This window comes from Geosmithia morbida, assembly GCF_012550715.1.
Source record: "Geosmithia morbida isolate 1262 chromosome Unknown scaffold_10, whole genome shotgun sequence".
In the NCBI taxonomy this organism is placed as follows: Eukaryota; Fungi; Ascomycota; class Sordariomycetes; order Hypocreales; family Bionectriaceae; genus Geosmithia; species Geosmithia morbida.
This window is the reverse complement of record NW_023336197.1, coordinates 155,080-182,885: the sequence shown is the minus strand read 5'-3', so window position 1 is coordinate 182,885 and position 27,806 is coordinate 155,080. Positions and strand designations below refer to the sequence as shown.

The 27,806-nt window shown below is 54.8% G+C and overlaps 6 protein-coding genes across 6 annotated transcripts; 2 read left to right on the top strand and 4 right to left on the bottom strand.

The window, feature by feature from the left end:
* Positions 1-4,837: 4,837 nt before the first annotated feature.
* Positions 4,838-10,076, bottom strand: GMORB2_1552 (Ras GTPase-activating-like protein IQGAP2/3; the record flags this gene model as incomplete). Its single annotated transcript, XM_035463534.1, has 2 exons — positions 4,838-5,228; positions 5,350-10,076. The coding sequence occupies 2 exons, from the start codon at positions 10,074-10,076 to the stop codon at positions 4,838-4,840; spliced, it is 5,118 nt and encodes a 1,705-aa protein (XP_035320365.1).
* A 1,668-nt stretch (positions 10,077-11,744) lies between these two features.
* GMORB2_1551 (uncharacterized protein) lies at positions 11,745-13,940 on the top strand (the record flags this gene model as incomplete). Its single annotated transcript, XM_035463533.1, has 2 exons — positions 11,745-11,777; positions 11,874-13,940. 2 exons carry the CDS (start codon positions 11,745-11,747, stop codon positions 13,938-13,940), a joined length of 2,100 nt encoding a protein of 699 aa, XP_035320364.1.
* Positions 13,941-14,525: 585 nt separating this feature from the next.
* Positions 14,526-15,962, bottom strand: GMORB2_1550 (UAA transporter family; the record flags this gene model as incomplete). The annotated part of the gene is made up of 3 exons (XM_035463532.1): positions 14,526-14,987; positions 15,101-15,505; positions 15,720-15,962. 3 exons carry the CDS (start codon positions 15,960-15,962, stop codon positions 14,526-14,528), a joined length of 1,110 nt encoding a protein of 369 aa, XP_035320363.1.
* A 2,947-nt stretch (positions 15,963-18,909) lies between these two features.
* On the bottom strand, positions 18,910-22,389 carry GMORB2_1549 (Hamartin protein; the record flags this gene model as incomplete). Its single annotated transcript, XM_035463531.1, has 4 exons — positions 18,910-19,039; positions 19,239-21,628; positions 21,713-22,256; positions 22,376-22,389. The coding sequence occupies 4 exons, from the start codon at positions 22,387-22,389 to the stop codon at positions 18,910-18,912; spliced, it is 3,078 nt and encodes a 1,025-aa protein (XP_035320362.1).
* A 1,862-nt stretch (positions 22,390-24,251) lies between these two features.
* On the top strand, positions 24,252-26,035 carry GMORB2_1548 (putative flavoprotein CzcO associated with the cation diffusion facilitator CzcD; the record flags this gene model as incomplete). Its single annotated transcript, XM_035463530.1, has 2 exons — positions 24,252-24,956; positions 25,031-26,035. 2 exons carry the CDS (start codon positions 24,252-24,254, stop codon positions 26,033-26,035), a joined length of 1,710 nt encoding a protein of 569 aa, XP_035320361.1.
* Positions 26,036-26,303: 268 nt separating this feature from the next.
* On the bottom strand, positions 26,304-27,554 carry GMORB2_1547 (Protein of unknown function (DUF3445); the record flags this gene model as incomplete). The annotated part of the gene is made up of 2 exons (XM_035463529.1): positions 26,304-27,160; positions 27,236-27,554. The coding sequence occupies 2 exons, from the start codon at positions 27,552-27,554 to the stop codon at positions 26,304-26,306; spliced, it is 1,176 nt and encodes a 391-aa protein (XP_035320360.1).
* Between the last annotated feature and the right edge of the window lie 252 nt (positions 27,555-27,806).

The following is a 27,806-nucleotide window of genomic DNA, read 5'->3' as shown; positions in this document are numbered from 1 at the left end:
CTATACAGTGCATCTTGATATTCGATGAACACCGTATAGCATATGCACCTCGTCCTTCGTTTTTATTTTTATTTTACTATTTTATTATTTTGCTTATTCCATTCGGAGGACGAAAAGCAGCTTCATCATGTGGGCACATACGCACCATTATCCCTCGTTCCTCTCCTCTCACCTCTCTCTCTCCGACCGGCTCAAGTCGGAGACATGACCTGCCAACTCCGAGCTCCCCTCCCCTCCCTTCCATTCTTGATTGCCACGGAAATACGTCGACTCTTGGGCGGCACAGGAATGACGTGCTGGGTGATGGCGTGCTGGATAATGGCGTGCTGGCCTGTGCTCGTCATGGACGTGATCCGTCTAGTGTTAATACCACGAGTATTGCATCTCCAAGTACAGATTGCGGAGCGGAGGATTATTAGTACCAACATTGGCCATTCCACCTTCGACTACCACAGCTGTAGCTTACGGGTCAACAATTCCACTGAATCTCCTCTTCTCTCCCCCAGACAGACACACCCCAGACCACCACCACCATACCGCTTACTACCGAGGACAGTTTAATTCGCACGCGCGAGCCCCCCCTCCCACACTCCCGGACTTGCTGCTAACCCCTGGGCCCTGCATCGAACAGAGCCGCGCAGCCTGACGTCTCAACTTTCAACTCACCCCAACACTCGCTCCCCCCCCCCCCCCCCCCCCCCCCCCCCCCCCCCGCGCTCACCCCCACCGCCACTGCACCCCGGGGGTTGCGCCAGGGAGGACGGTGGGCGTGCGCAAACCGGCCCTGTGGTTGAGTGTGGGTGGGCTCCTTTCCTCTTTTCGACGTGTACAAGTACGCCGGTGGTCCTGTGCGATGTGGCCCTCGGGTGTGCCTCTCGGTGGCTCACAATGATTGCCCATTTGGCGTCTTGCCGGCGATGTGGTGTCGAAGGCTAAAGCACGACAATGTGACAACGTACGACGTCTTGGACGTGTCACAGACCAATCATCATGAGACTACGAGGACAAGCTGCGAGCACAAACTGCGGATACAGGCCGCGAGAATGAGTACAGATACAGGTAGCAAGCGAACCCAGGAGAGGTCGAGTTTCGAGTAGGAGTTCAGGATGACGAGTCCGAACACAGCCAATGCCAATGTCGATACCCCGCCACCAAGCAGCAACCCTGGTCATGTCAAGATGGTCCGATATTCCTTCAATCAATTTATCATCAATACAACTTGCAACCAGTACGGAGCACATACCCACCTAAAACTACGAGGGAACTGGATTATCTCCTGGGCCATCAGCATTCTGCCGTTTTTTTTTCTTTTTATTCTACCCCTCTCCCATCTCGAATGGCGCTCGCCTTATTGGCCCATCAGTAATACATTTCATGTGGAGGACAGCAAAGTATACATACCGAGGGGTTTACCTACTCCACCACCGTGACTGATAGGAGAGGAAAAACACCCTTGAAAGAGGCAGCCTACATGATCGAGACCTCCGTTAGTCGTAAGACCCGAATACCAGCATTGGTTTCATGGCTTTCCCACGGAGAATTTCAGCACCGTTTCGACGACTATCCTCGCATCTGCCGGGTGGTCTGGCATATGTTCCGGACAGATGCGGTCAGAGACCAGTTAGATTTCGTCACGAGAAGGCCAAATTGCGCAATCGTTTCGTGTCTCGTCCCCATACTGGGGGGATGCGTAATGATACCTCCGCAGCACTTGATGGGGGGTGGATGACTGAATGACGACCGGCGACAATGAAGACTGTTTTGCACTGACACCGACTTGTGCGACCCGACATCATCGTACATTGTCATGCGACTGCTTGTTTCCTCAACGTCTCTTCAATCCCAGCTCCGTCGTTCCCGCTGCATCCATCAGATAACAAAGTATATGGATGTGACACGCGACATACAAGTCTGTTCCGGCTTAGACCAGCCCAAAAAAAAAAAAAAAAAAAAAACTTGCTAGGAGGGGTCGAAGAGAGAGGGGAGGGGGAGGGGGGGGGGGGGGTAATTGCCCAACCTACGAGCCGGCGAGCTCTACAGATTACAGACTACGAGTACAGACTAATATATTACTCCGTAATCTGTACAGATTTCAGATTACAGAGGACAGGGTTACAAGTATCCTCGCATTAGCTCCATGCACAATTTTCCCACTTTTTTCCCCTTCGTCGTCTTCTTCCTCTTACCGAGTACAGCTACTCAATAGGTCAGATGGGTCATGGGGTCGATTGGCTAATTTTGTCATGGGATCCTCAGATAAACCAAGGGACGCCTTCCCACCGCACATAAGTACATACAGTCCCAGGACCCGGCAATGCCACGCTCTCGCGCCGCTAGCAATTCGAGTTTGATCTATACGGTGCGCGCCATGGACTACTCACACTCACCATCTTTGTGCCTGTCCTCCGTCCAACCCAGCATGGCCGTGACGATCTCATTCAAACTCACCTACCGGATACATGACGACCAGGAACCATGAAAACAAATGCCCGAGAACAAAGAGCCGGTTGATAGTCAGGGCAGGGATGGAGAGGGATGATGACACAGCCATCTCTGGTGTCGCTGTTCGTCCGCGTGACTTACTGACTCATTGAGTCGTCCGTCCTCGTCTCAGTCTACAGTTCGGTCTTGGGTTGTCTGCCCCGGTGCCCACATACGCTACCAGAAAAGAAGAGAGAGAAAAAATCACCCCTGGTCCTTTTTCCGAGGGCAGCAGGTAGCGTCGGGAAACAATCGACGGTCCCACGGATGGCAAGAGCCCGGAAGGAACGACAAATCACCACATCATCCATCAGTCGCTGCGGACCCCCCTTCACGGTTCTGGGCCCTCTCCTCGCATAATGCCTCGCATCCTGCCGATGTTGCCGGCAACGGTCTCGCCCAGCCACGATACGGGCATTGCCTGGCCACCAAGTGCGTCGAACGGAGGAACGTCGCACATGAGAAGAGAGAGAGAGAGAGAGAAAGGGGACGACGGATGACTACGGACAACCCACGCATATCGCCCAATCACATGTGGGTGGACCATAGGAAGGATGCTCTGAACAATCCTCTTGACTTGTCAGCTGGCCCGGGCTGATCCCTCTCAAGGGACACATTCACAGTAGCGTCAACAAGGAGGGGGGGGCCGGCAGCGCAGAGTGACAAAAAAGCCAGATATAGAGCCCCGCCACGGTGCCCCTCATCGCCGACGGCCGTTCCGTGCCCGCTTCCGACGACCCATCTCTCTTTGTCTTTCCTCCCCATTCTCTCTTCACTCTGGCCGAAAGACTCTCTTCCACAACAAAGTGGCGGCCGCAACATGCATGTTGGCTCCTCGCTATCGCTTGCTCTCTCTTTTTTTTTTTTTTTCCTGCTCGGGCCATCGCTCGCCTCTCTCTCTCTTCGCCATCCTCTCCTCTTCTCTTGGCATTGAGAGGCCAGACGCGACGAGCGACAGTCCGTTTCCTGTTGCTCGGTCGAGCCTATCCTACGGAATTAACGAGCCGTTGGTATCCGGGGCGCGAGGGAGGGGAGGGAAGCGCATGTGAGAGAGTTTGGGAGTGGGTGTGAGGAGAGAGAGAATTTACCTACACGTATGTAAACGCGTAATGTGACTGTCGTATTATCGGCGCAGTTTCTAGATGCCCTTGACCCTGTTTCCTCCTTTGCTCTTTGTTCCCCCCCCCCTTCTCACGACACAGACAGGATGAGGGGAGGGGGCATAACAGTCCCCAAGGGAGGGGGGGGGGTTTAGGGGATGGAATAAGGGAAGGGAGGGGGGTTGGGTTTGGTGAATATTATTATGTGACATTACTCAGTTGTCCCACCCCACCACCGCCTTACACTTTACGTTTAACCTCATATTTTGCCTTGTTTTTTTTTTCTTCTTTCTCTTTCTTGACAAGCTATGGAATCTACTAGTCAATCACGTAAAGATCAGATAACACGAGTCATGTCATGGACAGTTATTAATGTCAATAATCGGGCTTTGCGAGTCAATCCGGTTTTTTTTTTTCCCTTCTTCATTTTTTTTTACCCCCTTTTTTTTCTCCCTGTCCGTCTTTTTTCTTCTTCTTTTCTCTTATACCGGTCTTTCTGGCTTAGTATGAAATGGTACAACATGTCATCAGCTGGGATATTTCATCTTGTTACAACTCGATTCAGACTTGCTCCATCGCATATCAATACTAAGACACAATGCAAAGACGTACGCACAAGAAATGCAACATGTGGATGGAATGAATAGGACGAGAAAACGTAAATGTACTGCTCGGGAACTCATGATATCTCAGATTCAATATAAACAAAAAAAGACGTTATAAAAAAGAAAAGAAAACGCGGAGGCAGAAAATATTTGACCATTTCCATCAATCCGTTCACACTCCTTTTTGTTCTTCTGCATAAAAAAAAAGAGAATTCATGGACAAGTAAAATGAAAAGAGAGAGAAAAAGACAAGACAAACCCAACACCATCCCGATATGCCCCCCCCCCCCCTATCCCCCTCCTTCTTCCCTCCCTTTACCAAGTGTGTGTTGTCAACAGATCCCTTGCATTGCACCCCCCATCTCTCTCTTGTGTGTGTGTGTGTGTGTGTGTGTGTATGTGTGTGTGTGTGTGAACCATGAGTTTCCGCGACTTCGTATCTTTCCAACCAAAAAAAAAAAAGAAAGAAAGAAAGAGCAAGGAAAAACATGTCCTTTCAAAGAAAGGACTAACATGTGGAATAGAGAAATCGTCTCAAAGGGCCTGATGAACGAGAAAAAAAAGAATCTACAGAGAAAGGTGTGTGTGAAAAAGAGATGAGAGGGGGGAAAAAAAGAAAGAGAAATGAGAATGTTCATGTCAAGAAACACGTTACTGCGTCCTGTAGAACTTCTTATAAAGAAGATGCAGCAACAGGTTGACATTGAGTCTCAAGTTCCCCTCAAAGAGGTTCATGAACTGGTGAGCCTCGAACTGGGCCTGCAAGAGATCCTCGATGGGCACGAGCGCGATGGCGCCGGGCATCTGAATCGAACCCCTCGAGCCCTCCAGGGAGAACAGTCCGACCTCGTCGCACGAGATGGTCAGGTTGATCTTCTCCCAGTCGCGGTCTGTCACACCCTCCCACGAGACGAGGACACCCTTGTCCGACAGGGCCCGGGCAGAGTACTTGTAGCTTCCAAACTTGGGGACCCGGCCGCTTCGCTCAAGCTCGCGCTGGTGATTGTATTGTTTTGTAAAGGGAAGGAGGAAGCGTTTTTTCCTGATCGATTGTGTTAGCATCATTATTCCAAGGGGGGGTGGGTGCATCATCTTTTTCTTTCAAGAAAGAAATTGAAGGTGGCAAGAACAGGATGAAGAGAGAGGGGGAGAGGGAAGCATACCCCTTCTTGCTCTGCAACGTCGCCATGGCAGACTCAATATAGTTGTCGTAGCTCTTTCGCTGCTGCTCGAGATACTTGGCCTTGTCATGAAGGTTGCTGAGCGTCATGCGCACGCCCTCCAGCTCACGCTGCCTCTGCACACGACGGCGCGACTTGGAGCGGATGTCCACGGCGATGGCGTTGAGCACGTCCTGGTAGAAATTCTTCTTGGAGATGCGGCCCATCTGCTCGAGACGCATGACATTCTCCAGGGCCGTCCGCTTGAGCTCGTAGTACGACATGCGCGTCACGTCCACCATGTTGGTCTCCGAGTAGGCGCCCCTGGTGTGGCCGCTGTCCGCGAAGTCGTCGTGCAGGAGCGCGCGCCACTTGGCCTCGTCCTCGTCCAGGATGGGCTTGACGAGGATGTCGAGCAGGTTGTCGCCCGTCTGCACACGGATGATGTACAGCACGCAGCGCTTGGTCTCCATGAAGAGGGCCTTGACTTCCGCCTCCGGATCCTCGATGTCGTGCAGCTTGGGCGTCAGGAACATGTTGATCTCGGAGGTCCCGGCCGCGCTCATCATCTCGTTCTCATTGCTCTTGGCGCTGCCGAGGTCGTGCATGATCTCGCGCAGGACGTCGTCGCGGTTCGGGCACATGGAGCTGAGCTCCGCCGCCACCAAGTTGTGGATGGCAAACACGTCCGTCAGCTTGATGTACAGCGTCGGCTTGTTCTTGGCGTACAGGTCGTTGAACTCGTCAATGTCAAACGTGCTCTCCGCGTCCGCCACCGAGATGAGATCGCGCGTCAGGAGCGTCAGGCGCTCGATCGACTCCGAGATGAAGGCGTTGAGCGGCTGCAGGTAGATGTTGTCGCCGCCAAACACCCGCCCGGACGCTATCTGCCCCACCACCTTGGCCACCTCGCCTAGATTACGCTTCTGCAGCGGGCTCAGACCTTTCTCGATGACCCCCACGTTCTCGGGCATCATCAGCGCGGGCTGCAGGTAGAAACGCCAGATCCAGTTGGATACCGTCTGGAGGAGAAGCTCGGGGGCTTCCCTCTTGAAGTGCGCCGACAGAGCCTGGAACATCTGCCCGCCCAGGAATCGCAGGCCGTATGGCATCTTGTGTAGGAGGTCCTCGAGCGCCAGCAGGAACTGGTCGCAGATCTCGCGCAGATCGCGGAGATGGTCGATGAAGAGGCGACGCGTCTCGGGGTCACGGATCGCCACCTCTCGGGGCACGTCGAGTGGCCTGGGGTCGGGCCTTCCGGTCCTGAGCTCCTCGTTGTTGATGGCCGACCTGTAGATCTGCATCGGGTCGCTCTCCAGGTCGAGCGCCGGGTCCTCGACAATGTTGTCCCGGATGAGCGGGCCCAGAAGGTCGCGCAGGTACTTGCGGTCCCGGGGTGAGCGCGTGTAGTTGCCCAACAGCTTGGCCCAGAAGAAGCTGCAGCGCTGATAGTCCTGTAGGCTCTGGAAGCCCTCGACCTCCTCCCAGATGGATCGGGCCACGAGCTTGAGGAGGTAGTACTCCTCGCGGCGCTTCTGGGCGTAGCCGAACAGGCTCATGATGAGGAGCTCGATGCGGCGGCTGTCCTTCTCGGGCATGGCCTGCTCGCGAATGCGCCTGAAGAGGCGGCCCAAGTACTGCGGCTGCGTCTGGAGGTTGAAGAAGAGTTGCTGGTAGAGCTCGAGCTTGCGCCTCGAGCTCTTGTTGAGTGCCTTGAGATCGAACTGGTTGGTCGACGAGATGGTCGAGTTGGCCAGCAGGCCCATCGAGTGCCCGCCAAAGTTGTGCTGGTGGCGGACGACCTCGTCGAGCGTGATCTTGTTCTTCACCAGCAGTGCGATCTTGATGTCGAGCTGGTCAATGTACTGCTCCAGCATCTCGTTCTGCCGCACCTGCTGCACCACCGTCTTGCGCATGCGCTCAAACTCGACCTCCTCGTTGAAGTCGAAGTCGCTGTCGTTGAGCAGGTGCACGAAGCTCTTGACCGCGTTGACGGGCGGGTTTTTGCCCGTCGTCAGGCTCTTGTACGCCTCGCCCTGAACCTTGGCACGCACGAAGCTCTGGATCTTGATGACCTTTTGCATGTTCTCGTTGAAGAACCGCCTCTTCTCCTCAAACTTAGCGCGCACAAGGAAGCCCCTGACCGCCGACTGGAGCTCAACGATGGACGGCTCCTCCTCCTCCAGATCGGCGAGCAGGTCGCCCACCCGTCCACGTTCCATGATGCCGCGCAGGATGGCCTGGAACGAGGCGAACTTGTCGTAGTGCGACTGCAGCTCCTCCATCAAGGCCTCGTGGCGCCTGCGGTACAGGTATCCGCGGATGCGGCCCTGCAGGTCGATGAGGAATGGCGTGTGCTTCTCCATCTCCTTCATGTCAGCGAGCATGCTTTCCCGGCTCAGCATACCCCTGATAGCGCCCTGCAGCTCCTGGATGAAGGGCTCCTCCTTCTTGAGGGCGGCCTTCTTCTCGGCGATCTCGCGGCGGACGGCGCCGGCTCGGACCGCAGACTGGAGCTGGGTGGCTTCGGGTGTGTGTCGTTGAAGCTCAGCCCGTGTTGCCTGTGTCTCGGCGCGGGCAGCCTGTCCTCGGATAAAGGCCTGGAGGGTCGTGAAGGCGGGTGCGGCTGCTTCGAGATGCTCCTTCTGGAGGGCAATTCGGTCCCGGGTCATCTGGGCCCTGACCACAGCCTGGAGACGGGCCACATTGGGAGCCTGCTTCTCGAGGGAGTGGAGGTCTCGGCTGACGGCGTTCCTGGCCAGCATACCACGGACGACGGCTTGGAGCTGCTGGACGTTGGAGGACATCTTCTCGGCGGCGCGGTGCTGCGCAACATGGCTCTTGCGGGCCAGGAAGCCCCTGGACAAGGCCTGGATGTCCCGAACGGGGCCGCTGCACTGCTTCAAGCTGGACTTGAGGTGGCGCACCTCATTCCTGGCCTTGCTTGCCCGGATCATGCTCTGGAGCTCCAGTACGTTGGGTTCCAGGGCCTTCCAGAGGCGGTCGCTCTTCTGCAGCCTCTTCCTCAGGAGGAAGCCACGGGCGGCCTTCTGGAGGTTGGTGGCGAAGCGTCGCATCTCAATCCGGTAGCCCATGACCTGGCGGGTAAAGTCACCACGTATCCGGGCTTGAAGGTCCAGCAGCCACGGCTCCTCGTCCCATAGGACCTGCATGGTATCGCCAAGTCTCAGGCGCACCATGGCGCCACGGATCTGAGCCTGGAAGTCGACAATAGACGCCTCGTTCTCGCCCAGTTCCCGATCCACCCTCTCTTGCTCCGTCTCCTGAGGTTCCGGTTCCGGTTCAGGCTCGGCGACTCCAAAGTCGGCGCCCATATTGCCGAAGCTGGGCATGCCCACCCCGAGCTTGTCCAGGCCCTTTTGCATCTCCTCAAGCTCGTGGTGCTCAAACTCGAGCTGGCCGACAAGGTTACCTATGCAGAAGTCGACAATGCCGAGGCGGAAGAGCAGCCAGCTGAGGGCGTGGATGCAGTAGATGACCTTGGGGATGTTCTTTTTCTCATAGAGGTCGATGGTCTCGAATCGGAAAAGATCGGGGAGGTTGACCTCGTTGAGGTAGCGGAAGAAGATGTCGATGTTGTCCGAGTGCCTGTACTGCAGTCGCTTATGGTAGAATATACGAAAGTACCTGTCCGGGTTCAAGGCCTGAACAACCTCGGCAAGCGTGACGCCGTCACGCAGGGCCTCCTCGAGCTCCACGATGGGCGGCAGCGTCTTGTGTATGATGTCCTCGATCCACTCCTTGGCCTCACCGATGTGACAGAGATACTCGTAGGCCTGGAGGAACTGCCGCTGCTTGTCCATCCAGTTGCGGCCCTCCCATCCGTAACCGCTACCGGTGCCGGGGCCACGCATCTCAGTAGGCTTGTCTGTGCGCTGCAGGCGGCGCCGGCCGCGGAGGCCGGCGACCTGCTGGGCGGGGGAGGCGATGTTGAAGCCGTTGGCGGCCTCGGTCTCGGTGAGGCGCGACAGAGTGCGGAGCTGGCTTGTGGCCGACCGGCTCAGCCTCTCGAGCTCGGGTCGGCCAATCTGCGTGGCGCTGTGGGAGTGGTGATGGCGACTGGAGGGAGAGCCGGGGCTACCCCCAATGCGGATAGAGTCGGAGCGCGTCATGAGCATCGAGTTTGGCCGCATCGAAAGCGGGCGCTCGGGAGAGGACTCGGGCGAAGAGATGCTAGGGCTGGCGAGGGAGAGCTTTGAGAGATCAACACTCTGGCCGCGCTCACGACGTAGGCCCGGGCTAGGACCATTGCTCTGCTTGCGGTGGGGCGGTGTCGAAGGCGCCGGCGGGGTGGGCGAGGCGGCGACGGGCGCCTGTGGAAGGGGACGGAGTGACTGGCGGGCTGATGCGTAGAGGCCATCGTGGTCCTTGGTTGGGGACCGCATCGTCTCCCCGAGTTCAAAGGTGCGAGCGCGTGCTAGGACATCACTCTGGCCGCGCTTGTGCTTGTACGAGTGGTATTGAGAAGGCGTGCTGGAGACGGATGAGGTGGCTCCGCTCAGTTGGCTCTGATCGGAGTAGCCTGAGGATGCGGAGGAAGATGTGGTCGAGGGGAAGCGGTTGATGGCAGCAGCCACAGTGCTCGAGGGGTAAACGAAACTGCTTCTCTTGTTGCTGATGTTGTTGTTGTTGCTACCGTTGATATTCGAGGAGTGCTCAGCTGATGCTATCTGAGAAGGTCTGGGAGGCAAAGGGCGGTACGACGACATGCTGGCATAGACAGTAGTAACGGACGATTACTACTGCTCGTAGAGGTTTAGCCCTGGACCAGCAGGCGTTGTGGGAATGCGTTTGTTTTCTTTAGGGCCGATCGGGATTGTGGTCCTTGTCGTCGTCGTCGTCGTCGTCGTCTATGCGGTCACGAGAAAGCCGATTTCAACGCATTGTTCCCAACCGAAAAGGGAAGAGAAAGAAAGTAGAGAGAAAGACGGGAAAAGAGCAGATGGGCGACAATCTAGGAGCAGCTGAGGAATGTTAACAAGCCGCTAATTTGGGGAAGAAAACGAGGCAGTGATGGTGGGCTATATCAAGGGCGGAAACAAAGGCCTGAGACAGAATGTAAGAAAGACATATACACACACACGCACGCACTTTTTTGCTTGTTTTGTCGTGGGTGCCCTCCCCGAGGAAGAAAACAAAAGAAGTTATTATCGTCGCGGACGAAAGGGTTTAGAACGAAGGGGGATGTTTTTTTTTTCTGCCGGCAGCCAAGAAAGAAGATGGAGAAGGTAGAGAAGATGGCGGGAATGTAGGAATGTGAGAGAAGTGGTTGCCTTTCTGGGTTTGGGCCTTTGGGACTGGTCATGCATGGATGATGATGGTCTTGAGTGTGTCTCTGGGCCTCGCAATCTGTGGGGGTCGTGGACCGGGGGGGCCAAACAAGGCAAGCAAGGGCCACAATGCTGTTGTATACATAAACAAATTGCCCGCTCGAGCACAGGGCAACTGCCTAGCAACGCGCTCTTGCACTATTGCCGATTGGGTAGAAGGCACGATTGGGTCCACTATTTACCTTTTTTCTTCTGGTAGGGCAGCTTCAGCTACTTGGGTACGTACCCATCAATTGAATCTACCCTACAGGCTGTCAGACTGTCGATGCTTTCTTTTATCCACTCCCTTTCTTCGTTGTTTAATGCCTCTGATGATCATTTGCGACGTGTACAACTTGCAAGGTTCCTGATTATGCTGCTGGCCGTGTGATGCTATCCTCAGCATGACAACCGGTATTTCATTGTATGTTCGGTGGTATTGGTGGCATACTCCTACAACTCCAAACATCACCAAGTAAACAAAACATGCTGAGTAACAATCATACACCGTCTCTTCCATCACGTCCCTTCGCATCAACAAGAGACAAAGGTTTGAATGGTAAAACAAGTATTCCTACAATGGATTATTCCCATACTCAGTCTTCTTTTATATATATGTATATCTTATATTATATATCAAATATCAGAAAACAATAGACCACACACGTTCTCAACTTAATTTTAGTAGCCTCCAATTCCAGACACTTGGCCATCCCGTCCGTCCCCTCTCTCGTCCGTCTCCCGACGCGATCAACCGAAGAATACCCAGAAGAGGAATGATAGTGGGAGCTGCCAGCCAGAAAAATGAGGTCATTCATTGTTTCCCGTTAAAGACAAAAAGGTTTAGACAGAGTCTTTTCTTTGTTTTAACTTCCAACCCTCTGCGTACTGCCGTCAGCAATAGAGAATAATACTTCATCCCTCCATCCTCCATTCTCCCCTCACACATACGGACAGAACCCTTTGCCAATTGCTACATTGACTCGCTCGGTCATCCCCTCGCTGCTGGACCTGGCAAATCGGTCTACCAACCATCACGATACCCGAAACCAGCCAGTCACTGCCACAATGACACCGAGTAAACGGGGTCCCTCGGTTCTGGTACGTCCGGCCGTACAAGCTCATGATCCATCCCAGCCAAACCGTGTCCTGTCTTGACTTGGCTGACCGATGCATACCCGCCTTCACCCTTCTTAGGTGACCGACGCGCGAGAACGCCAGGATGCACGAAGGCCATCATCCCGCCCGGGTTCCTCCCAGGGCCAACCCCGTTCGCCCATGCGTTTCATGACGGTCGACAACGTTCTTCAATTCAACACGCAGATCCCATCTGGCCAGCCGCGCATGCCTCCCCTGCCGGCAGCACGACAGCCGGCGTCATCCGGCAGCGGAAGCAGTCGACCCGCGCCCGTGCGTCGCGTCATGTCGTCCGGCGGCGGCGGCGGCGGCGGCATCGCCAACACGCAGTCTCGCACGGGCAGGCCCATGCCGTCGCGCACATCCAAGATAAGCGAGAAGCTCGTGCTCCTACCGGACACGGCTGACAAGGACGACGACGACGACGAGGTGCTGGCGGACGAGGAGAGCCGATGCGAGGAGTTGGCGCGCCGCGGTCTGCTGGACGACAACGCTGGAGGTCCCCTGAAGGACGAGGAGCTCGAGGTGCTCCGGATGCGCGGTGGCGTCAGGGGCAAGAGCTACGCCGAGAGGCTGCCGAAGCGCCAGAGGGCCGACAAGGTCAGCCGGCTCACGGCCTACTGCATGGCGCAGGCCTTCAAGATGAAGGCGACGGCCGCCTTCCTACGGGACCACCACGGGGCCAAGACGAAGCTGTATGACGACTGCCTGTACGTCATCTACTCGCTGCCCTTGCTCAACGGCATGGACGGATGTCGTGTGCGCAGCAGGCCCATCCTCAAGACGCCCGGGACAGGCAAGACGGTGCTCGACTTGGAGATTGAGCGCAGCGAGTGGCGCGACCATCATGAAGGGTACTTTGAGGATGACGCGTACACCAAGGATACCGCCGCCGCAAACCACTCCCCCTTTGAAGAAGAAGAGGACATGTCATCTTCCCACCCGGAACGGCATCAGCATGGTCAACATCAGCAGCAAGACCAATCCCAGCAGCAGCAGCAGCAGCACCAGCATCAGCATCAGCAGCGACGGCACAACAAAGAACAACAGCAGCACTATCGCGATACCGAAGCAGCGCACCTGAACCGTCTAGCGCCAGACACCAAGAACCTAGGCGAGATTTTCGTCTTCTCGTACGGCGTGGTGGTGTTCTGGAACTTCTCGGAGAACCAGGAGAAGGACATACTGGCGGACCTGACGTTCGCGGACGCTGAGAAGGACGGGGCCAGCCTCCTGACGCGGCCCCTGGAGCAGGACGACTACGAGACGGAGGAATTCCATTTCGAGTACAGCTCCGACGTGCAGCGCCCGCGCGTATTCAACGACATGTTCACTCTGATGCCTCGGTCGGACCACATGATCAAGCTGACCATCAGCCACGCCATTGCCCAGAGCACGCGCCTCTGCTTCTTCGAGGAGCGCATGAGCGAGACCATGCTGGATGCCCAGCACGTGCCCAAGAACCTGGCGCTGACGGGCGAGCTCAACATGACACGCACCGAGATCGTCCGCATCCTCGGCCGCCTCTTCAAGAGCCGCGTCGACATCAACCTGTCCTCCAACGTCCTCGACGTCCCCAACTTCTTCTGGGACTCGGAGCCGACCCTCCACCCCCTCTACGCCGCCATAAGGGACTACCTCGAGATCGACCCGCGCATAAAGGTCCTCAACGAGCGCTGCCGCGTCTTCCTCGACCTCGCCGAGATCCTGTCCGACTCCATCGCCGACTCCAAGATGAGCGCCATCACCTGGATCGTCATCATCCTCATCGTCGTCTCCATCCTCGTCACCGTCACAGAGGTCGTCCTGCGATTCGCCATGCTCCAGCGCAGTAGTGGCCCCAACAACGACAGCAACCCCGTCAACGACCTCATTGTTGCATCACCCCTTCAGTCTGCCGCTCCTCCTATTCTCGTCGACAACAAGAGTCTCGTTCCTTCCTCTGCTGCTGCTGCCCCTCAACGCGACAATGCCGTCGTCGACGAGTCCGATCTGGACGCCCTCACCAGGGTGCTGGGTATCCCGTCCAACTCTACAATGGACGATATCGTCTCGGGCATATGGCAGCTCAAGACGCAGGCCAAGGGCTCTTCCGCGTATCTTGACGACACTACAAATGAAGCATAATTTTTCGGCCTTTGCTAAACATAGACTGGCCTCGTCTCTACCTCTTTCTCTTGTTTTCTTGAATTGCATTGGCCAGTTAGTACGTATCTACCACTCTTTTGCATCAATCATAGCGAGGCGTTTTATAGGATACTCTAAAAAAACAACTGTCTTCTTTTGTTTTCGATATATGGTAGAAAATAACATTGATCTAGAATGGGGAAGATTTGTGATTAAAGATGTAGGGTTTTGAGGGTAAACGGAAACAAAGAAAAAGCATCGCCGTAAGAAAATGACCTCTAAAGCTCAGTCGGAGAAAATATTATACACATGGCGTCCAATGCTCGTGTCGACCAGATAGGGGGAAATCCACGCCCATGGTTTAGATATTATATGTTGTATGCAAAAAAAAAAAACACAGGTGCTCTCATAGCAAGCACATGCCTCGCTTAACCCCTGCGGCGATTGGCAAGATGGAATAAATAAATAAACGCCGGTTGAATAAGAAAACCGTCCTAATCGTGACTTCCCTCTCCCCTTTTTTAGGTGGTGTTTTTTTGCTGAACTTGTCTACAATGCACAAGATAGCTCGGGAAGGAATAAAGGTTACCGCACGTTTTGGTCGACGGGTGTGTAAGCGACCTGAGACTTCTTCTTCTTGTTGTCGAGCTCAGCTTTGGAGTAGATGGCTGCGCCAAGCATGGTAACAGCCATTCCAGCGCCGTTGAGCATGCGGACAGTGACGTCAAAGAGGAATATGCCGAGGGCGACGGTGAGACACTGCTTCAGGTTACCGCACACCGTCATGGTGAGGGCACCGGCCAGCTTGTTGGTGTTGAAGGACGAGATGTTGAGGAGGAAGGCGAGAAAGCCATTGCCGAAGAGGGAGCCGACAGCGGGCAGGACGGCAACATCGCCCGAATTCATCAGTGTCCAGAAATCGGAGAGCTCCCCAGTGGCAATGCCGCAGGCGAGGGCCTGGAGGGCGGCGAGGGGAGACATGCGCATGAGGAACTCGAGGGGAGGGAGGGACAGGGAGCCCGTCATAAATCGGTTAGTGACGACGGTCTGTACGATGCGTCAGTGTCGTTTCTCCCTTTGCTACCACGGGGACAGACAATTTGTGCTTGTCCTACAGGCCTAGTTTCTGCTACCGCAAATCAGGGGGGGAGAGAGCATACCTTGAGGGCGGCGAGAATGACACCGAGGATGGTGAGGATGAAGCCAGCGTCGGTGAAGCTGAGGTCGCCATCGCCAATGGTGGTCATGGCAGCACCGATGACGAGGGGCACGAGGGACATGTAGGTCATGGTACTATAGGTACGGTCGTACCAGAAGCGGAAGATGAAGATGGTGAAGAGAGGGCAGAGCATGCGCATGGTCTGGTAGAAGGGGACGGAGACCATCTCAAGCGACTTGTTGGAGATGGCAATGTTGGCGGTGAAGAGGACGCTAAAGGCGACGAGGGCGATATTTTCGCGGCGGCCGAGGTGGGAGAGCTTGAAGTAGCCTAGCTGCATCATGGCGAAGGTGCCCATGCTGGCAAATGAGGTATGGAGGAAGGTGAGGAGCCATGGGAAGTGGAACTGTGAATGGGTCAGTGTCATGCCCTCGGTCCCTTGTTACTAGTCGCATAATCCATCTCGTGGGAATTTTTACTATCCAACTATCCATCCCAAAAGACTAGCACCGACAGTCGCACACAGCTGTCGTGGGATGGACAAAGGAAAGACGCGCGCAAGAGCAGTTGAAACAAATGGACAGAGGGAGGAAGTGAATATGATAGGAATAAAAACTTACCATGCCGAGGACAGCTTTGTTGTAGAGTGTCAGGGCGAGTGAGAAGAAGAAGTAGGTGCCGAGCCAGGCAAACTTGATGGTGCTTGGGACCGAGTATTCGTGATCGAGGTTCTTGCCGCTGGACGAGTTCTCGGGACGACCGGCTTCGGACTCAATGTCCATGGGCTCAGGCTTGATGTCGTCGGGGTTGTCGTCGGGCTTGAGGAGCGTAGCCTCAGCCTCGTCTGAGTTGCGACGAGACATGATGGGCGGAAAATTTTGGGATAGAGTTTTCCTCGTCTCTTGTCGCGAGCCCCTATATGGCAGACAGCCGTTGTCTCGTGTTCGGAAACTTAGGTGTGTGGCGTCCGGAATCGGTTTTTTTTTTTCCCCTCCGCGCCAAACACTCTTTTTCTTTCAATTGTCCTTTGGTGTCTGTCTACTTGTCGTTGGAAAGAAGACTAAGAATATTCGGTCGCCTCACACCCGGACAGGGAATAATTCAAAAAAAAAAAGAAACAGGAAGAAAAGTTTCGTTGTTGCAGACGCGGTGTGAGGGAAAAGAAAGAGAGCGTGGCGAAGCGAAGGCAATGCGAGACAAGATGAGTAGAGGTAGTGGGGGGGATGGATAGTAAGAGGATACCGGGGTGTCGGGAGGCGGAGCGTCGGTCGGTGATAGGGGACCTCCCTTTGTCAGCAGACCCTTCTTCTTTGGGTAAGAAGTAATATGGGCGGTAAGATTGTGTGGCTGTTGGGCTTGTGCCCTCTCCCTGATGGTATTGTCCGGACGGTCTAGGACTAGTACTGGTAATGCAGAAGCAATACTATCAGTAGTAGTGCCAATAGCAGCGAGTATGGTCTGAACGGGTGGATCGCGGAGAGTTGGACGATTGAATGCGGGAGTTGTTGTTTGCGGAGAGAGTGAGAGAGCGAGAGAGAAAAGAAGATGGGAGAAGATAAAAAAAAAAAAGAAAGCAGGAAGTGGATGAAAGGGAAGAAACGAATGGGGATGGATGGAGGGGAAGGAAGAGGGGGTGGGAAATATGAGAAGGGAAGGACCTGCCTGATAGATTACAAAATGAGGCCTGGGAAAGTGCGACGATAATACATGAGGTCGGTACGCCGTGACTGTTATGGGCTATGGGCCACTGGCGATACAGGTAGCAACAGCGCTGTTCAGTCGAGTGTTTACAGAGGCTCTCGTAAGCACTGCTAGAGCCTATTCAGGACTGCAGGCCTTCCTTACAGAGGCGTACGAGTACGGGGTGATGATATGCCCAGCATCGAGATCGTGTCGCTCGTATCAGCATACGAATAACTCGGTATTACCCAGCACAGTCCATGACTCTGCCAAGAAACGAAGCATGGACAGAGCGGCGTAGCGCAGGCGAGAAGCACCAAACAGAGGGCGACGAGAGGAGCAAGTGGGGGAGTCATCACTTGGCCTAGCAATACCAAGGCCCAAGGGTCACCAAAGGTCTACATGTAAGGGTCATCGAAAAGACGGGACAAAAAAAAAAAAAAAGGCCCCCAAGGCTCTTGGGCTCTTGGCCTTGTGGGTCGAGGGTCAGGAATCCGTGTCAGCAGGGCTCTCAGTCTGCCCAATGTGGTCGCTGCCACTGGGCTGCTGCTGCTGGGCGGTACCGGGCATAGGCTAGTGCATGTCGGGACAGGGTTATGATTCCTAGAGAGGAGGTGGGGTGGAGTGGGGTGGGGGGCAAACCTCATTTCTCCTGGACTCTGTTACGGGGTATTATTGAAAGGGCCATATTCATTTACGTATTCGAGCTGGACTCACCTGGCACTTGCACAGGTAGATGTGATAATCAGGGTGCAAGCATTGCGACGTGTGTAGTTCTTGGCGCCTGGTCGGTGGGTTGTAATATGCAATACTCGTGTACGAGTAATACAGGTATACTCTTGTACGAGTAGGTTGACGCTGATGTGAATGCGGATAATACTAGTAGTATTATCACCCGCATTACAGCGCTACTACTGCCGTGCACAGGGACGAAATGTCCCCGTAGTCCATGCCAATCTATCATTCCCTAATATCCAACTAGTTCCGTAGGGCCTAGGCGTTCTACGAGTACGATAATATACGACCACGTACTCCGTACACGGCGTAGTGGATTGTCACATACTCGTATATATGGATTCTACGAGTAATCTTGCTCGCCAAGGTCTGGGCTCAATCGCCATAATTAAAGCATATCGCGTCGTAATATGACGGACAAAATGAACGAGGATACCCTTTTTTTCCTGCCTGTTTTTTTTCTTCTTTCTTTTTCTTTTCAATTTTCTTTTCCATTCATCTTAAGATCGTATTTGTTATTATTTGTTCCTCTTATTTCTCTTCCTTCTTGTTTTTTTTTTGACTGATTGATTGATTCAATCATTCATTCATTCATTAGTAGCGCGCGAGATGTCGTCATATTACTCACGTGTATTACTCATGTGCAAAGCTGCCCGTGCTCAGTCAGCACCAAAGATTCCCCGACAGACTGGATCACTGGGCAGCGGTAGACACTAAACATGCAGAATGAAATAGGAGTAGAGTACGGAGTAGCAGAGCTAGTATTATCGGGACGAGTACGGATAATATACGTAGCATTGCTTGCTAGTCCCAAGGGAAGGAGAGCCTGCTGCTAGCAGCTACTACCATCCGGCAACCAGCCAATGTCTCGGTCTCGTTCAACAATCCGCCCCGCCAAAAGAAAGAAAAAAAAGTCCCAACTCGGGACAAGTTGACCCGGGGGATCCGATCTGACTGTTCCCTCCATCCCCCCTTCCGGGTCAGCCGAATGTCGTCACTTGGGGCAGTCATCAACTGGAAACAGATCATTCTATACAGATTACATATATGTATATTATTACTTGTAGGCATTCCGGTCAGTCATGGCATTTCTTCGTTCATCGTACAATGCATGTTCTGGTAGGCCATAGTCTATTACGGTTGTCTCTACCAAAGGGTGATAATTGATATCCCGTGTATCTGTTCAGCCGCTTTATGAACAGTACGAGATGCATAATGTCCACCTTGGCTTTTGCAGGGGTGTGAATTACGATGCTTCCTTCACTTCATTTAGGCATTGTTCCCTTTAGACCTCTTTCGTGTTAGACGTGCTTCATAAACATCATTTCCTTCGTTTGTTTACAGAATACGAGGATAGAAAACAAAAGAGAAGGAGTCACTTTTAACGAGAACAAATCATTCCGTCTTCCCCCGCACAAACTCTTCTACCCCCGTTCGTATCCCCCTTAATCCCGTAGACTTCTTCTCCTTCTTGACTGTGCCGCTGCCGCTTCCACTCCCGCTTCCGGTCACGCCAACGCCACTGCTATTGCCGCTATTGCCGCTTGCAGCGATTTCTTTGCGCGATCGATTCTGTACGCCGCCTGCAGAGAAGAATTAGAGTGTCAGCCATCTGATGTTCAATAGGACGTGCAGGGCAAAGACAAAGAAAGAAGAAATGGAAGAACAAGGGGGAAAGATTACCTCGCCCATGATACCTCTGCGTATCCATCAACCCCTCATACCCCCCTGACGTAGACGGCCTAGTCATAAGCCCCTGCTGCTGCAACTGCTGCTGCTGCTGCTCCGTCAGCGGCGGCGTGACATTGTACGATGTGGCCGTCCCTCCTCCGCTCTCGGCAAGATCGCGCCAACGCGGTGGCAGCGGCCTGATATTGCCACCGGAGACCGTCTTGTTGGGTAGTCTCGAGGTAGAAGCCGAAGAGGGATGAGGTTGAACAGAAGGCGTAGAAGTGGTGGTCGTGAGCGGAAGACTGGGCGACTCTAGCTTGATCTGCTCGGGCGTGGCACCGGACTGCATGTCTAGCAGGGATGACTGCAGCATCGTGTACTTGCGCATGAGCATATCGTACTGCTGCTGCATCTCCGCCTGCCTCGCCCTGCTACCCGCCATGACCTTCTCCAGCGACTCGGCCTGTGATGGCGCGGCGGCCGTGCTATGCCTCCTCTGCTGGTCCTGCCTCTGCTGCTGCTGCTGCTGCTGCTGCTGCCGCCGCATCTGCGCCTCAAACAGCTTCCGCGCCCTCTGCAGCTCCATCTCGTGCGACGCGAGCCTAGCACGCAGATGCTGCATCTGACCTTCCGCCTCGGCCGCAGCCTCGGTGGCCAGTACACGCTCCTTCTCAGCGGCCTGGTGCAGGCGGTCTAGCTCCGTGAGCCTCGAGATCTCGGCCTGGAGTCGGTCCACCTCTGCAGCCCTCAGCTCGGCCGACTGCTTGTCCTGCTCCCGGCCTAGCTCCTCGACTTCGCGGGCGCATACCAGCCTTCGGAGCTTGTCTCGCTCGTCGAGCGCGTCGCGTAGCTCGCGCCGTACCCTGTCTAATTCGCCCTTGGTCTCCTTGGACTGGTCACGCAGCGTTTTGAGCCTGGCCGACAGGTCGGCCTCCCATTTCTTGGCCATGGCCCGGCTCTTCTCCGACTCGCGCCGCACACGCATCTCGGCCTCCTTGGCCTCCTCGAACCGGCTCTTGAGGTTGCGTGTCATGATGAGTAGGTTCTGCGTCTCGGCCTCGGTCGCCGCCTCCGCCACCTGCTTGCGCCGGAGCTCGCCAATGTGCGCTATGTGCTGCTGCTTCTGGTATCGCTCGAAGCTCAGGTCGTTTTGCAGCATCAAGTTCTGCCGCTGAAGGTGTGCCGCCTGCGACGAGTCCGAGCCTGTCAGGGCCATGGGCGATGTGACGAAGGCTGCTCCTGTTGCTGTAGAACCCCCTCCTGTCCCCACCACGGCCCCAGTAGCCCCTCCACCAGGAGCATCCTCGCGTGGGCTGGGCGTCGGGCCATCCTGGTGAGGTCCTGGCGAAGGCGATGCTTCACTCTCGTTTGCTGCCGCCGATGACTGCTTGCGGCCCGACTTGATAGCCTTGTTCGACTTTATTAGATCTTGCAGCTGCGAGTTTGACGGTGACTGCACCAGGCCCACAAGGTTAGTCAAAGACTGCTCGCGTCCCCTCAGTTCGCTGCCAGACTCCCTGTTCGTGTTGACGCTAGAGTGCGACGCATGCCTCGTCATAGTCTGCAGGCTCGACGACGACAGCGCCCTGCCTAGTGGAGTATCTGCAACGACAGCCGAACTGCTCAGAAGTGCAGGGTCAGGCCCTTCCTTTAGCGGCTCTGCCGTGACGGGAGCCGTGACCCCGGCCTCCGTCGTCGCCGCTGCCTTTTCCCACTGTGGGTTGATGGTTACCGCATCAGTCGCCAGGCAGAGGGCCATGCAGTCGGCTACAACCTCGGATGCTTCGCTCTTGATCCAGCGCCCAAAGTCCGTCTTTTCCGTCTCGATAGTCAAGGTGTAGAAGTTGGGGTGCAGCATATGCTGCCGGCGGAATCTCTCTGACTGGCAGCGGAGTTCGGTCGGCTGAATCTCAAACTCGTCCGAGTTGGGCACGTTGGCGTGCCGTAGGTACCGCTGAGGCTTGCGGATGTAGTCCATGAAGTTGAGCGGGTATAGCCCATACAGTATGGTGAAGTAGTTTGCTAGGTGGGGGATGGCGGCGTCGTCGTCGACCCCGGGCTCGTTGGCGCTGACGTGCCACCCTCTACTCCCCTCGGAGCCTAGCCCGCGGGTCGGTGGTGGCGGTGACGACCCCGAGGCGCCGGGTCGATCAGCGCCGTTCCAGAAGAGCAAGCGAGCGTAAATGTTAAAGAGGACCGGCAGGTGCGGTACCAGCGAACTTGGCATGTAAGGTAGGAGCATGACCAGGGCTGTCAGCGCTGAGGAAAGCACCGTCGTGGATGTGTCCTCCTGCAGACAGGTGAGGAGGTTTTCGAACAGGTCGCTCTCGATGATGCGGTGGACGTGCGGGGGTCGGTTCTGGAGGAAGTCGCATACAAATCGGAGGACGGCCTTCCGGTATTTGCTCTGGACGAAGAAGCTGTCTAGAGTGGCAAAGAATTGCTATATCCTCACCGTCAGAATGTCTGTTCCTTATCCCCTCCTTCTCTGTCAAAGGCATGGACGTGGTCATGGGAAGCAACCCACTAGTGGTTTCCGTTTCCCAAAATCTACCAGGGCCTCGCGGAACATGCGTTCATTATACTCCATACCCGGGAGGCCCTCGACAAAGGCTGGGTAGAGGCGTTCCATCCAGGTCTGGAACAGTCGGTCGACGATGGGGTTGGATATGACGCCATCCTGGCCGTCCGGGTGGGCATCCTGGTACTCGTCAGCCAGGGCGACCAGGTCCATCATGGCGGCGATGGTCTCGGTGATGATGCCCGTGTCGGCGTGCTGGGAGAGGTAGCCCTTGAGGCAGTCGAGCCACATGACGATGCGTTCGGGGGTCCGGATCATGGGTCGCAGCCGCCTGAGGATGGCGACCCAGGGGCCAAAGGCGCCATAGTCTCCCCTCACGTATTTGTCAAAGAGGGCCAACAGCTCCTCCTGCAGCCGGTCGGCGGCCGTCTCGTCGTATTTGACATGCCGGCTCAGGTACGCCTCGATGAGCTTGGCTAGGTCGTCGGGGATGGGGATGATGGGCTCGGCCATGAAGGCCGCAATGGCCTTGGACAATTCTTTGGATGACCTGTGCGCAGCTCATTTGGTGGGCCTGTCTATTAGCGGCGAATCTCTCTCTCTCTCTCTGTGTGTGTGTGTGTGTGTGTGTGTTGGTGTTTCTTTGCCATCTTTCTGGTAATGACGTACGTATTGGATGCCATGACTATTGTTGTCTTTCTTTTATGTTCATATCACTCGTATTCTTTCGTTGCATCGTCTCTCGTATCGGGATAGATTTGCCAGTCTTGCTGTAGCTCCGCGACTGATGTCGTGGTGAGCCCCCTAGAGGTGACATCAAGAGGAGACTGATCCTCCCCCTCTTTAGCTGTGCGTTTATGTGCTTGTTTTTTTGTCGTCAATGCGCAAGGAAAACTCCCTTCTACGCCAGTGCGTTTCCGAGGGGCTAGGATTGACAAAATAATCTCGCCACTTTCGATGTCGCCGTAGCATCTGATGTCGCTATCACATGACTCGTGGTGATTCTCACAGACCGAACGCTACCCTACAGGTTTAATAATTCAATGGCCAAACATGGGATTTAATATGAGCTGAAGTTTTATTTTCTTGTTGACACAGGTGATCACTTTCTGTATATCCACATCTTCAATCTTTCGTACAATGTGTGGCCTGTACTACAAGTTTGTCTAATGAGAAAGCCGAGATGATACATGCATGTGCTACCTGGCCATCTTCATCTTCCATTTTTCTTTCTGGAGAATCAACGTGCATATGATACAGGTACCATGCATCCTTTAACGTCTATTTTCTATCAAACCTCAAAATCTTCATGTGCCCTATCTTAATGTAAAGTCCGAAAATGTCACCTTCAATTCTTCGCCAGCAGACTCGTCATCTGGGTCAGGCCGAGCAGCGTACATACCCACCAAGAGGTCTCCGTCTTTGTATTCGTCGTCGAGGAAGACCCAGGGCACTTTTCGAATCAGCACTCTCCTCCCGTCGCACATGACACTTTTCATCATGAGGGCGTTCTTGAATCTTGTCAACTCAAATGTCGCAGGAGTACACTGTCCCAAGCGTCTCTCTACCGGCACCAAGCTCCAGTCACACCACCCTTCCTCGGATCTGGCCACGACGCTCATGTATGGAGCGCCTTGGTTGACTTCGATGCCGATCTTGATCCATGCAGGGTGTGACGATGGGCTGGTGGCATTGTACCTGTCGGGGTTGGGGTTGTCTGCCCTCGGTATAGTCACCACCAGACCTCCTTGGTCGAACTGCAGAGTCCATGCCGCAGAGACGGTCACCTGGGCGAGTGCGAATGTCGATGTGCTGATACGCTTCTGCACGATGGGTGAACTGTAGACGTAGCTTGCGGGGGGTCCTGGGGTTACGTATATGTCCGATTTGGGCGGTGCCAATATGCTCATGCTAGAGTCATGGTATTCCACCGTTAAGGGCGAGGCGTTGATATGCTCAAAAGGACTTCTCTCCATCTCCCCCCCCATCTTCCAATATTCGTCGTAGGTCACTTCTCCGCGATAATGTGCCAGGTAAGGGAAGACCCTCGACGAGGAATCGACAAGCAACGACAGCGATGGCGATCTAATTGTAGCACCGTGCGACGCAGTCTACCACAATGGTTCCATGGAACCATGAGCGTGAAGCACTCTTTATGTGTTCTCGATGGAGCTCCGCAAGGCCGAAATAATTTACCGGTAAAAAAACAAACAACGCCGACGAGTCCCTTATCGTTGCTTTACACCCTCCGGTTCCCACAGTCTTTCGCCGCCGATGGTTCGGCATTCTGGGCCAATAAAAGACCCCGTCGCGTGTAAGTTGTCAGGAAGACGGCCAAGTCACGCTGATACGACGAGCAATCATTCTGTATAACGGACGGTTCTCGTTTATTACACCCTTTATCATCTTTCTATTGTCTGTATCTGCACTCTTCTTCCTTCAAGTGCAGAGGCTTGAACAGTCGTTCTGAGTGCTGCCTAGTGATACAGAACAGACCACTTTACCAGTCTTTATTTGGTGTTTCCATAGATACAAAACAAACAGAATGGCACCGACAGCTATCATCGAAGATGAAAAGGAACAACCCAGCACCTACCGAATCCTAGAGAAGCCATTCGGCACAGCCCGTCCCATCCGCATCATCGCCATCGGCGCCGGAGCGAGCGGCATCAGCATCGCTCGCAACATTAAGGAGCACATGAAGAACGTGACGCTGCGAATCTACGAGAAGAACAGTGCGGTCGGCGGCACCTGGTTGGAGAACCAGTACCCAGGATGCCGCTGCGACATTCCTAGCCACAACTACCAGTATTCTTGGGAGCCTAACCACCGTTGGAGCAAGTACTACTCGCCGCAGCCCGAAATCCTCGAGTATTTCCAGACCACGGCGAGGAAGCACGGGCTGGACAGTCATGTCAGCTTTGACCACAGAGTCTCCGAGGCCCGATGGGACGAGTCGGGAGGCATCTGGAGGTTCAAGGTGGAGGATCTGCAGACCGGGGAGACGGTGGAGGATTGGGGGCACTTCTTTATCAATGCCTCGGGGTTCTTGAATAACTGGAAGTGGCCGAGTATTCCCGGACTCGACTCCTTCAACGGTCAGCTTGTCCACAGTGCCGCTTGGAGTCCCGAGGTTGACCTGAAGGGGAAGCATGTCGCCGTGATTGGGAACGGCTCCAGCGGCATTCAGATTGTTACGGCAATCCAGCCCGAGGTCAAGAAGCTCACCTCCTTCCTGCGCAGCCCTACGGTATGATTGACCATACAACCCCATGATGCGTGGAGAGGGAAAACCAAAAACTGACTCTCATAACTCGTGTGCAGTGGATCACAGCCGGTTTCGGGAGCAAATACGCAGCCCCGGGGGGCGTCAACTTCGACTTCACCGAGGATGAAAAAGCCAGGTTTGCCAACGACCCGTCAGAATACCTGATGTACAGAAAAGGCATAGAGCATGAGTTATGCAGTCGCTTCAAGATGCAACACGCCTCCACGCCGGAACAGGCGACCGCTGCAGAATTCTCGAAGGAGGACATGCTTCAGCGTCTGGGGTCCAACAAGAGTGTCGCCGATTTCATCATCCCCGACTTCCCTGTCGGATGCCGCCGTCCCACACCGGGGACGGGATACCTGGAGGCCCTGGGCGAGGACAATGTGCAGACCATCTGTGGGAGGGAGATTGTGCGCATCGAGCCCGGCGGCCTGATCCTGGATGACGGGGAGGAGGTTGCTTGCGATGCCATAGTCTGCGCGACGGGGTTCGACTTGTCATTTGTGCCGCGTTTCCCCATCGTGGGGCGCAACGGGGCCAACCTCCAGGATGTCTGGACGGGGAAGAGGCCCGCGGCATACCTGTCCATGACTCCGGCTGACATGCCAAACTACTTCATGTTCATGGGGCCCAATGCGCCCGTTGCCCACGGCTCGGCCATCCCGATCCTCGAGAATGCGACCAGGTACATGCTCAAGATGATCTACAAGGCCCAGGTGGAGAGGTACAAGGCCTTCTGTCCCAAGAGAGAGGCCATTGACGAGTTTGTGGAGCATGCAGATGCCCTTTTCCCGCGGACAGCGTGGGCGGGCAAGTGTCGTAGCTGGTTCAGAAATGGCAACGACTCCGGCCCTATAACTGGGATCTACCCTGGGAGCAGGCTCCACTGGTTTCATGCCTTGAAGGAGCCGAGATACGAGGACTGGGACTGGGATACAATGGGGCCGAATAGGTGGCAATATCTCGGGAATGGGTTCAGTGTCACGGAGGAGGATGGGCGTGACTTGTCGTGGCACTTTGATAACCCCGACAAGGAGTATGATTCGTTCATATACTAACAGGTTGCTCAGTTGAACTTTGAAGTCATGCGAATAGACCTTTCTAGAAATACCCGAATTGTGGGTGAAGCACATGGTGCCGCCGTCATTGTCTGAATGTAGGGCCAGAAGGTTCAGCACATGAGTATCATGACAAGGATATGCAATCATGATGCTATTGATCAGCTCATCGCTCTATATCCATCACATCAACAGCAACTACTGGATTTCACTGTGGAAGAGAAACACCATCATACACCCCCTCGAACTCCCCCCCCCTGTCCCTACCTTAACTACGCAGAAACTCCTTGACCTTCTCTCCCCAAACAGGCACCCTCTTATATCTCGAAAACTCAGCCGCGTTCCCCCTTCCATATCCATCGATAGCGCGGCACATTTCTTCTGCAAGGCCGACGTCTTTAATCTCCTGAATGGGATACAAGTAAAGATGTACACTAAGGATCCTGCCTCCGCTCCCCGGCAGCGCAAACAGCGTCTGCAGCTCGCATCTCACCCACGTGTCATCCAGATCCACGTCGGATTGGCTGCTTACCTGGTCATCCGAGTACAAGTGGTACTCACCTCGCTCGCACAGGGAGGAGTTGGTGGCAACGGCCCAGTTGACGCGCTCAACGACGCGGCCGGGAGTGAGACGTGCGAAATACTTGTCCATTGACATCTCCAGGTGCTTCTTGTAGCTGGGGACCGGGCCGTGGACGTCGCGCAACTTCATCCCCAGCTTGTCGGCCGGATCAAAGCCCACCGGGTACAGCCACACGAAGGCTTGCAGGGAGTATCCGTCGCCGTCGGGCGAGGGGAGGAGCATGAGGAAGTCCTCGTCCACGCTTAGGGCGATGGTGCGCAGCATGGAGATCGGGTCCTCGGGCGGGAACAGGGGTATGTCTTCCTCGAGGACCAGGTTGCGCAGGTATGACGACGGCTCGTCCACCCTGAACATGGTCGGGTACCTCTTGGGGAGGTACCATGTCACGAGGTAGGTGTAGAGTTCGCGAACCATGTCGGGGCCTGCGCCGACACAGCCGAGTGCTCCCGGGTACTGCTCTAGGATCTTCTTCCGCTCATTTATACGACTGATGTATTGCTCGTCCATGTGGGTGATTGTGTTAACCGTTGTCTTCCTCAGACCTGCAAGTGCCGGTGTTAGCTTGATACTGAGTGAAAGTCATTGAGACGGGTCCAACTATGTGCGAGTTTGCCTACCCATAGTGAGGTTGTATTTGTCTGCAAATCTGTATATCCTCTCGGGTTCTTGCGATTCCCAATCCAGATTGGTCAAGGGCTGTATATCGCCCATGGTCTCGAATATGTTGTCGTATCTGGGAGCATTCCCCGGCGACGTATCTTGTCGGACCTTCTCTCTGTGGCTTTCCTTGGTCCAGATTGCACCGAGTGACACCCCTTGTAGGAGATACTTTGCCAGTACGGAGCATACCAGGCTCAGCAATAAGGCGCCGAGGAGAGATTCGGACACTCGCCCATCAACGCCATACAGGTAAGCTTGGACACTTGGTAGCGCCATAGTTGAATGAGTCAAGGAGAGCTTCTGTGAGAGGTGATGTGTGACGGGATAATTTGGCATAGGAGCTAGAAACTGTCCCGGGCCTGTAAGTCGTGGCACTCTATATCAAGGGTACCGGCATATATGCGTGTACGCGATTAGAATGCCGAGGCAGTCCGAACTTGGGGTTTACGAAGGAGGCACAGCGTCCGAGCTGCGAGAACTCAACCATGGGTGAGATCGACATCTATCTTCGCAAAGGTGCCGGGGGGG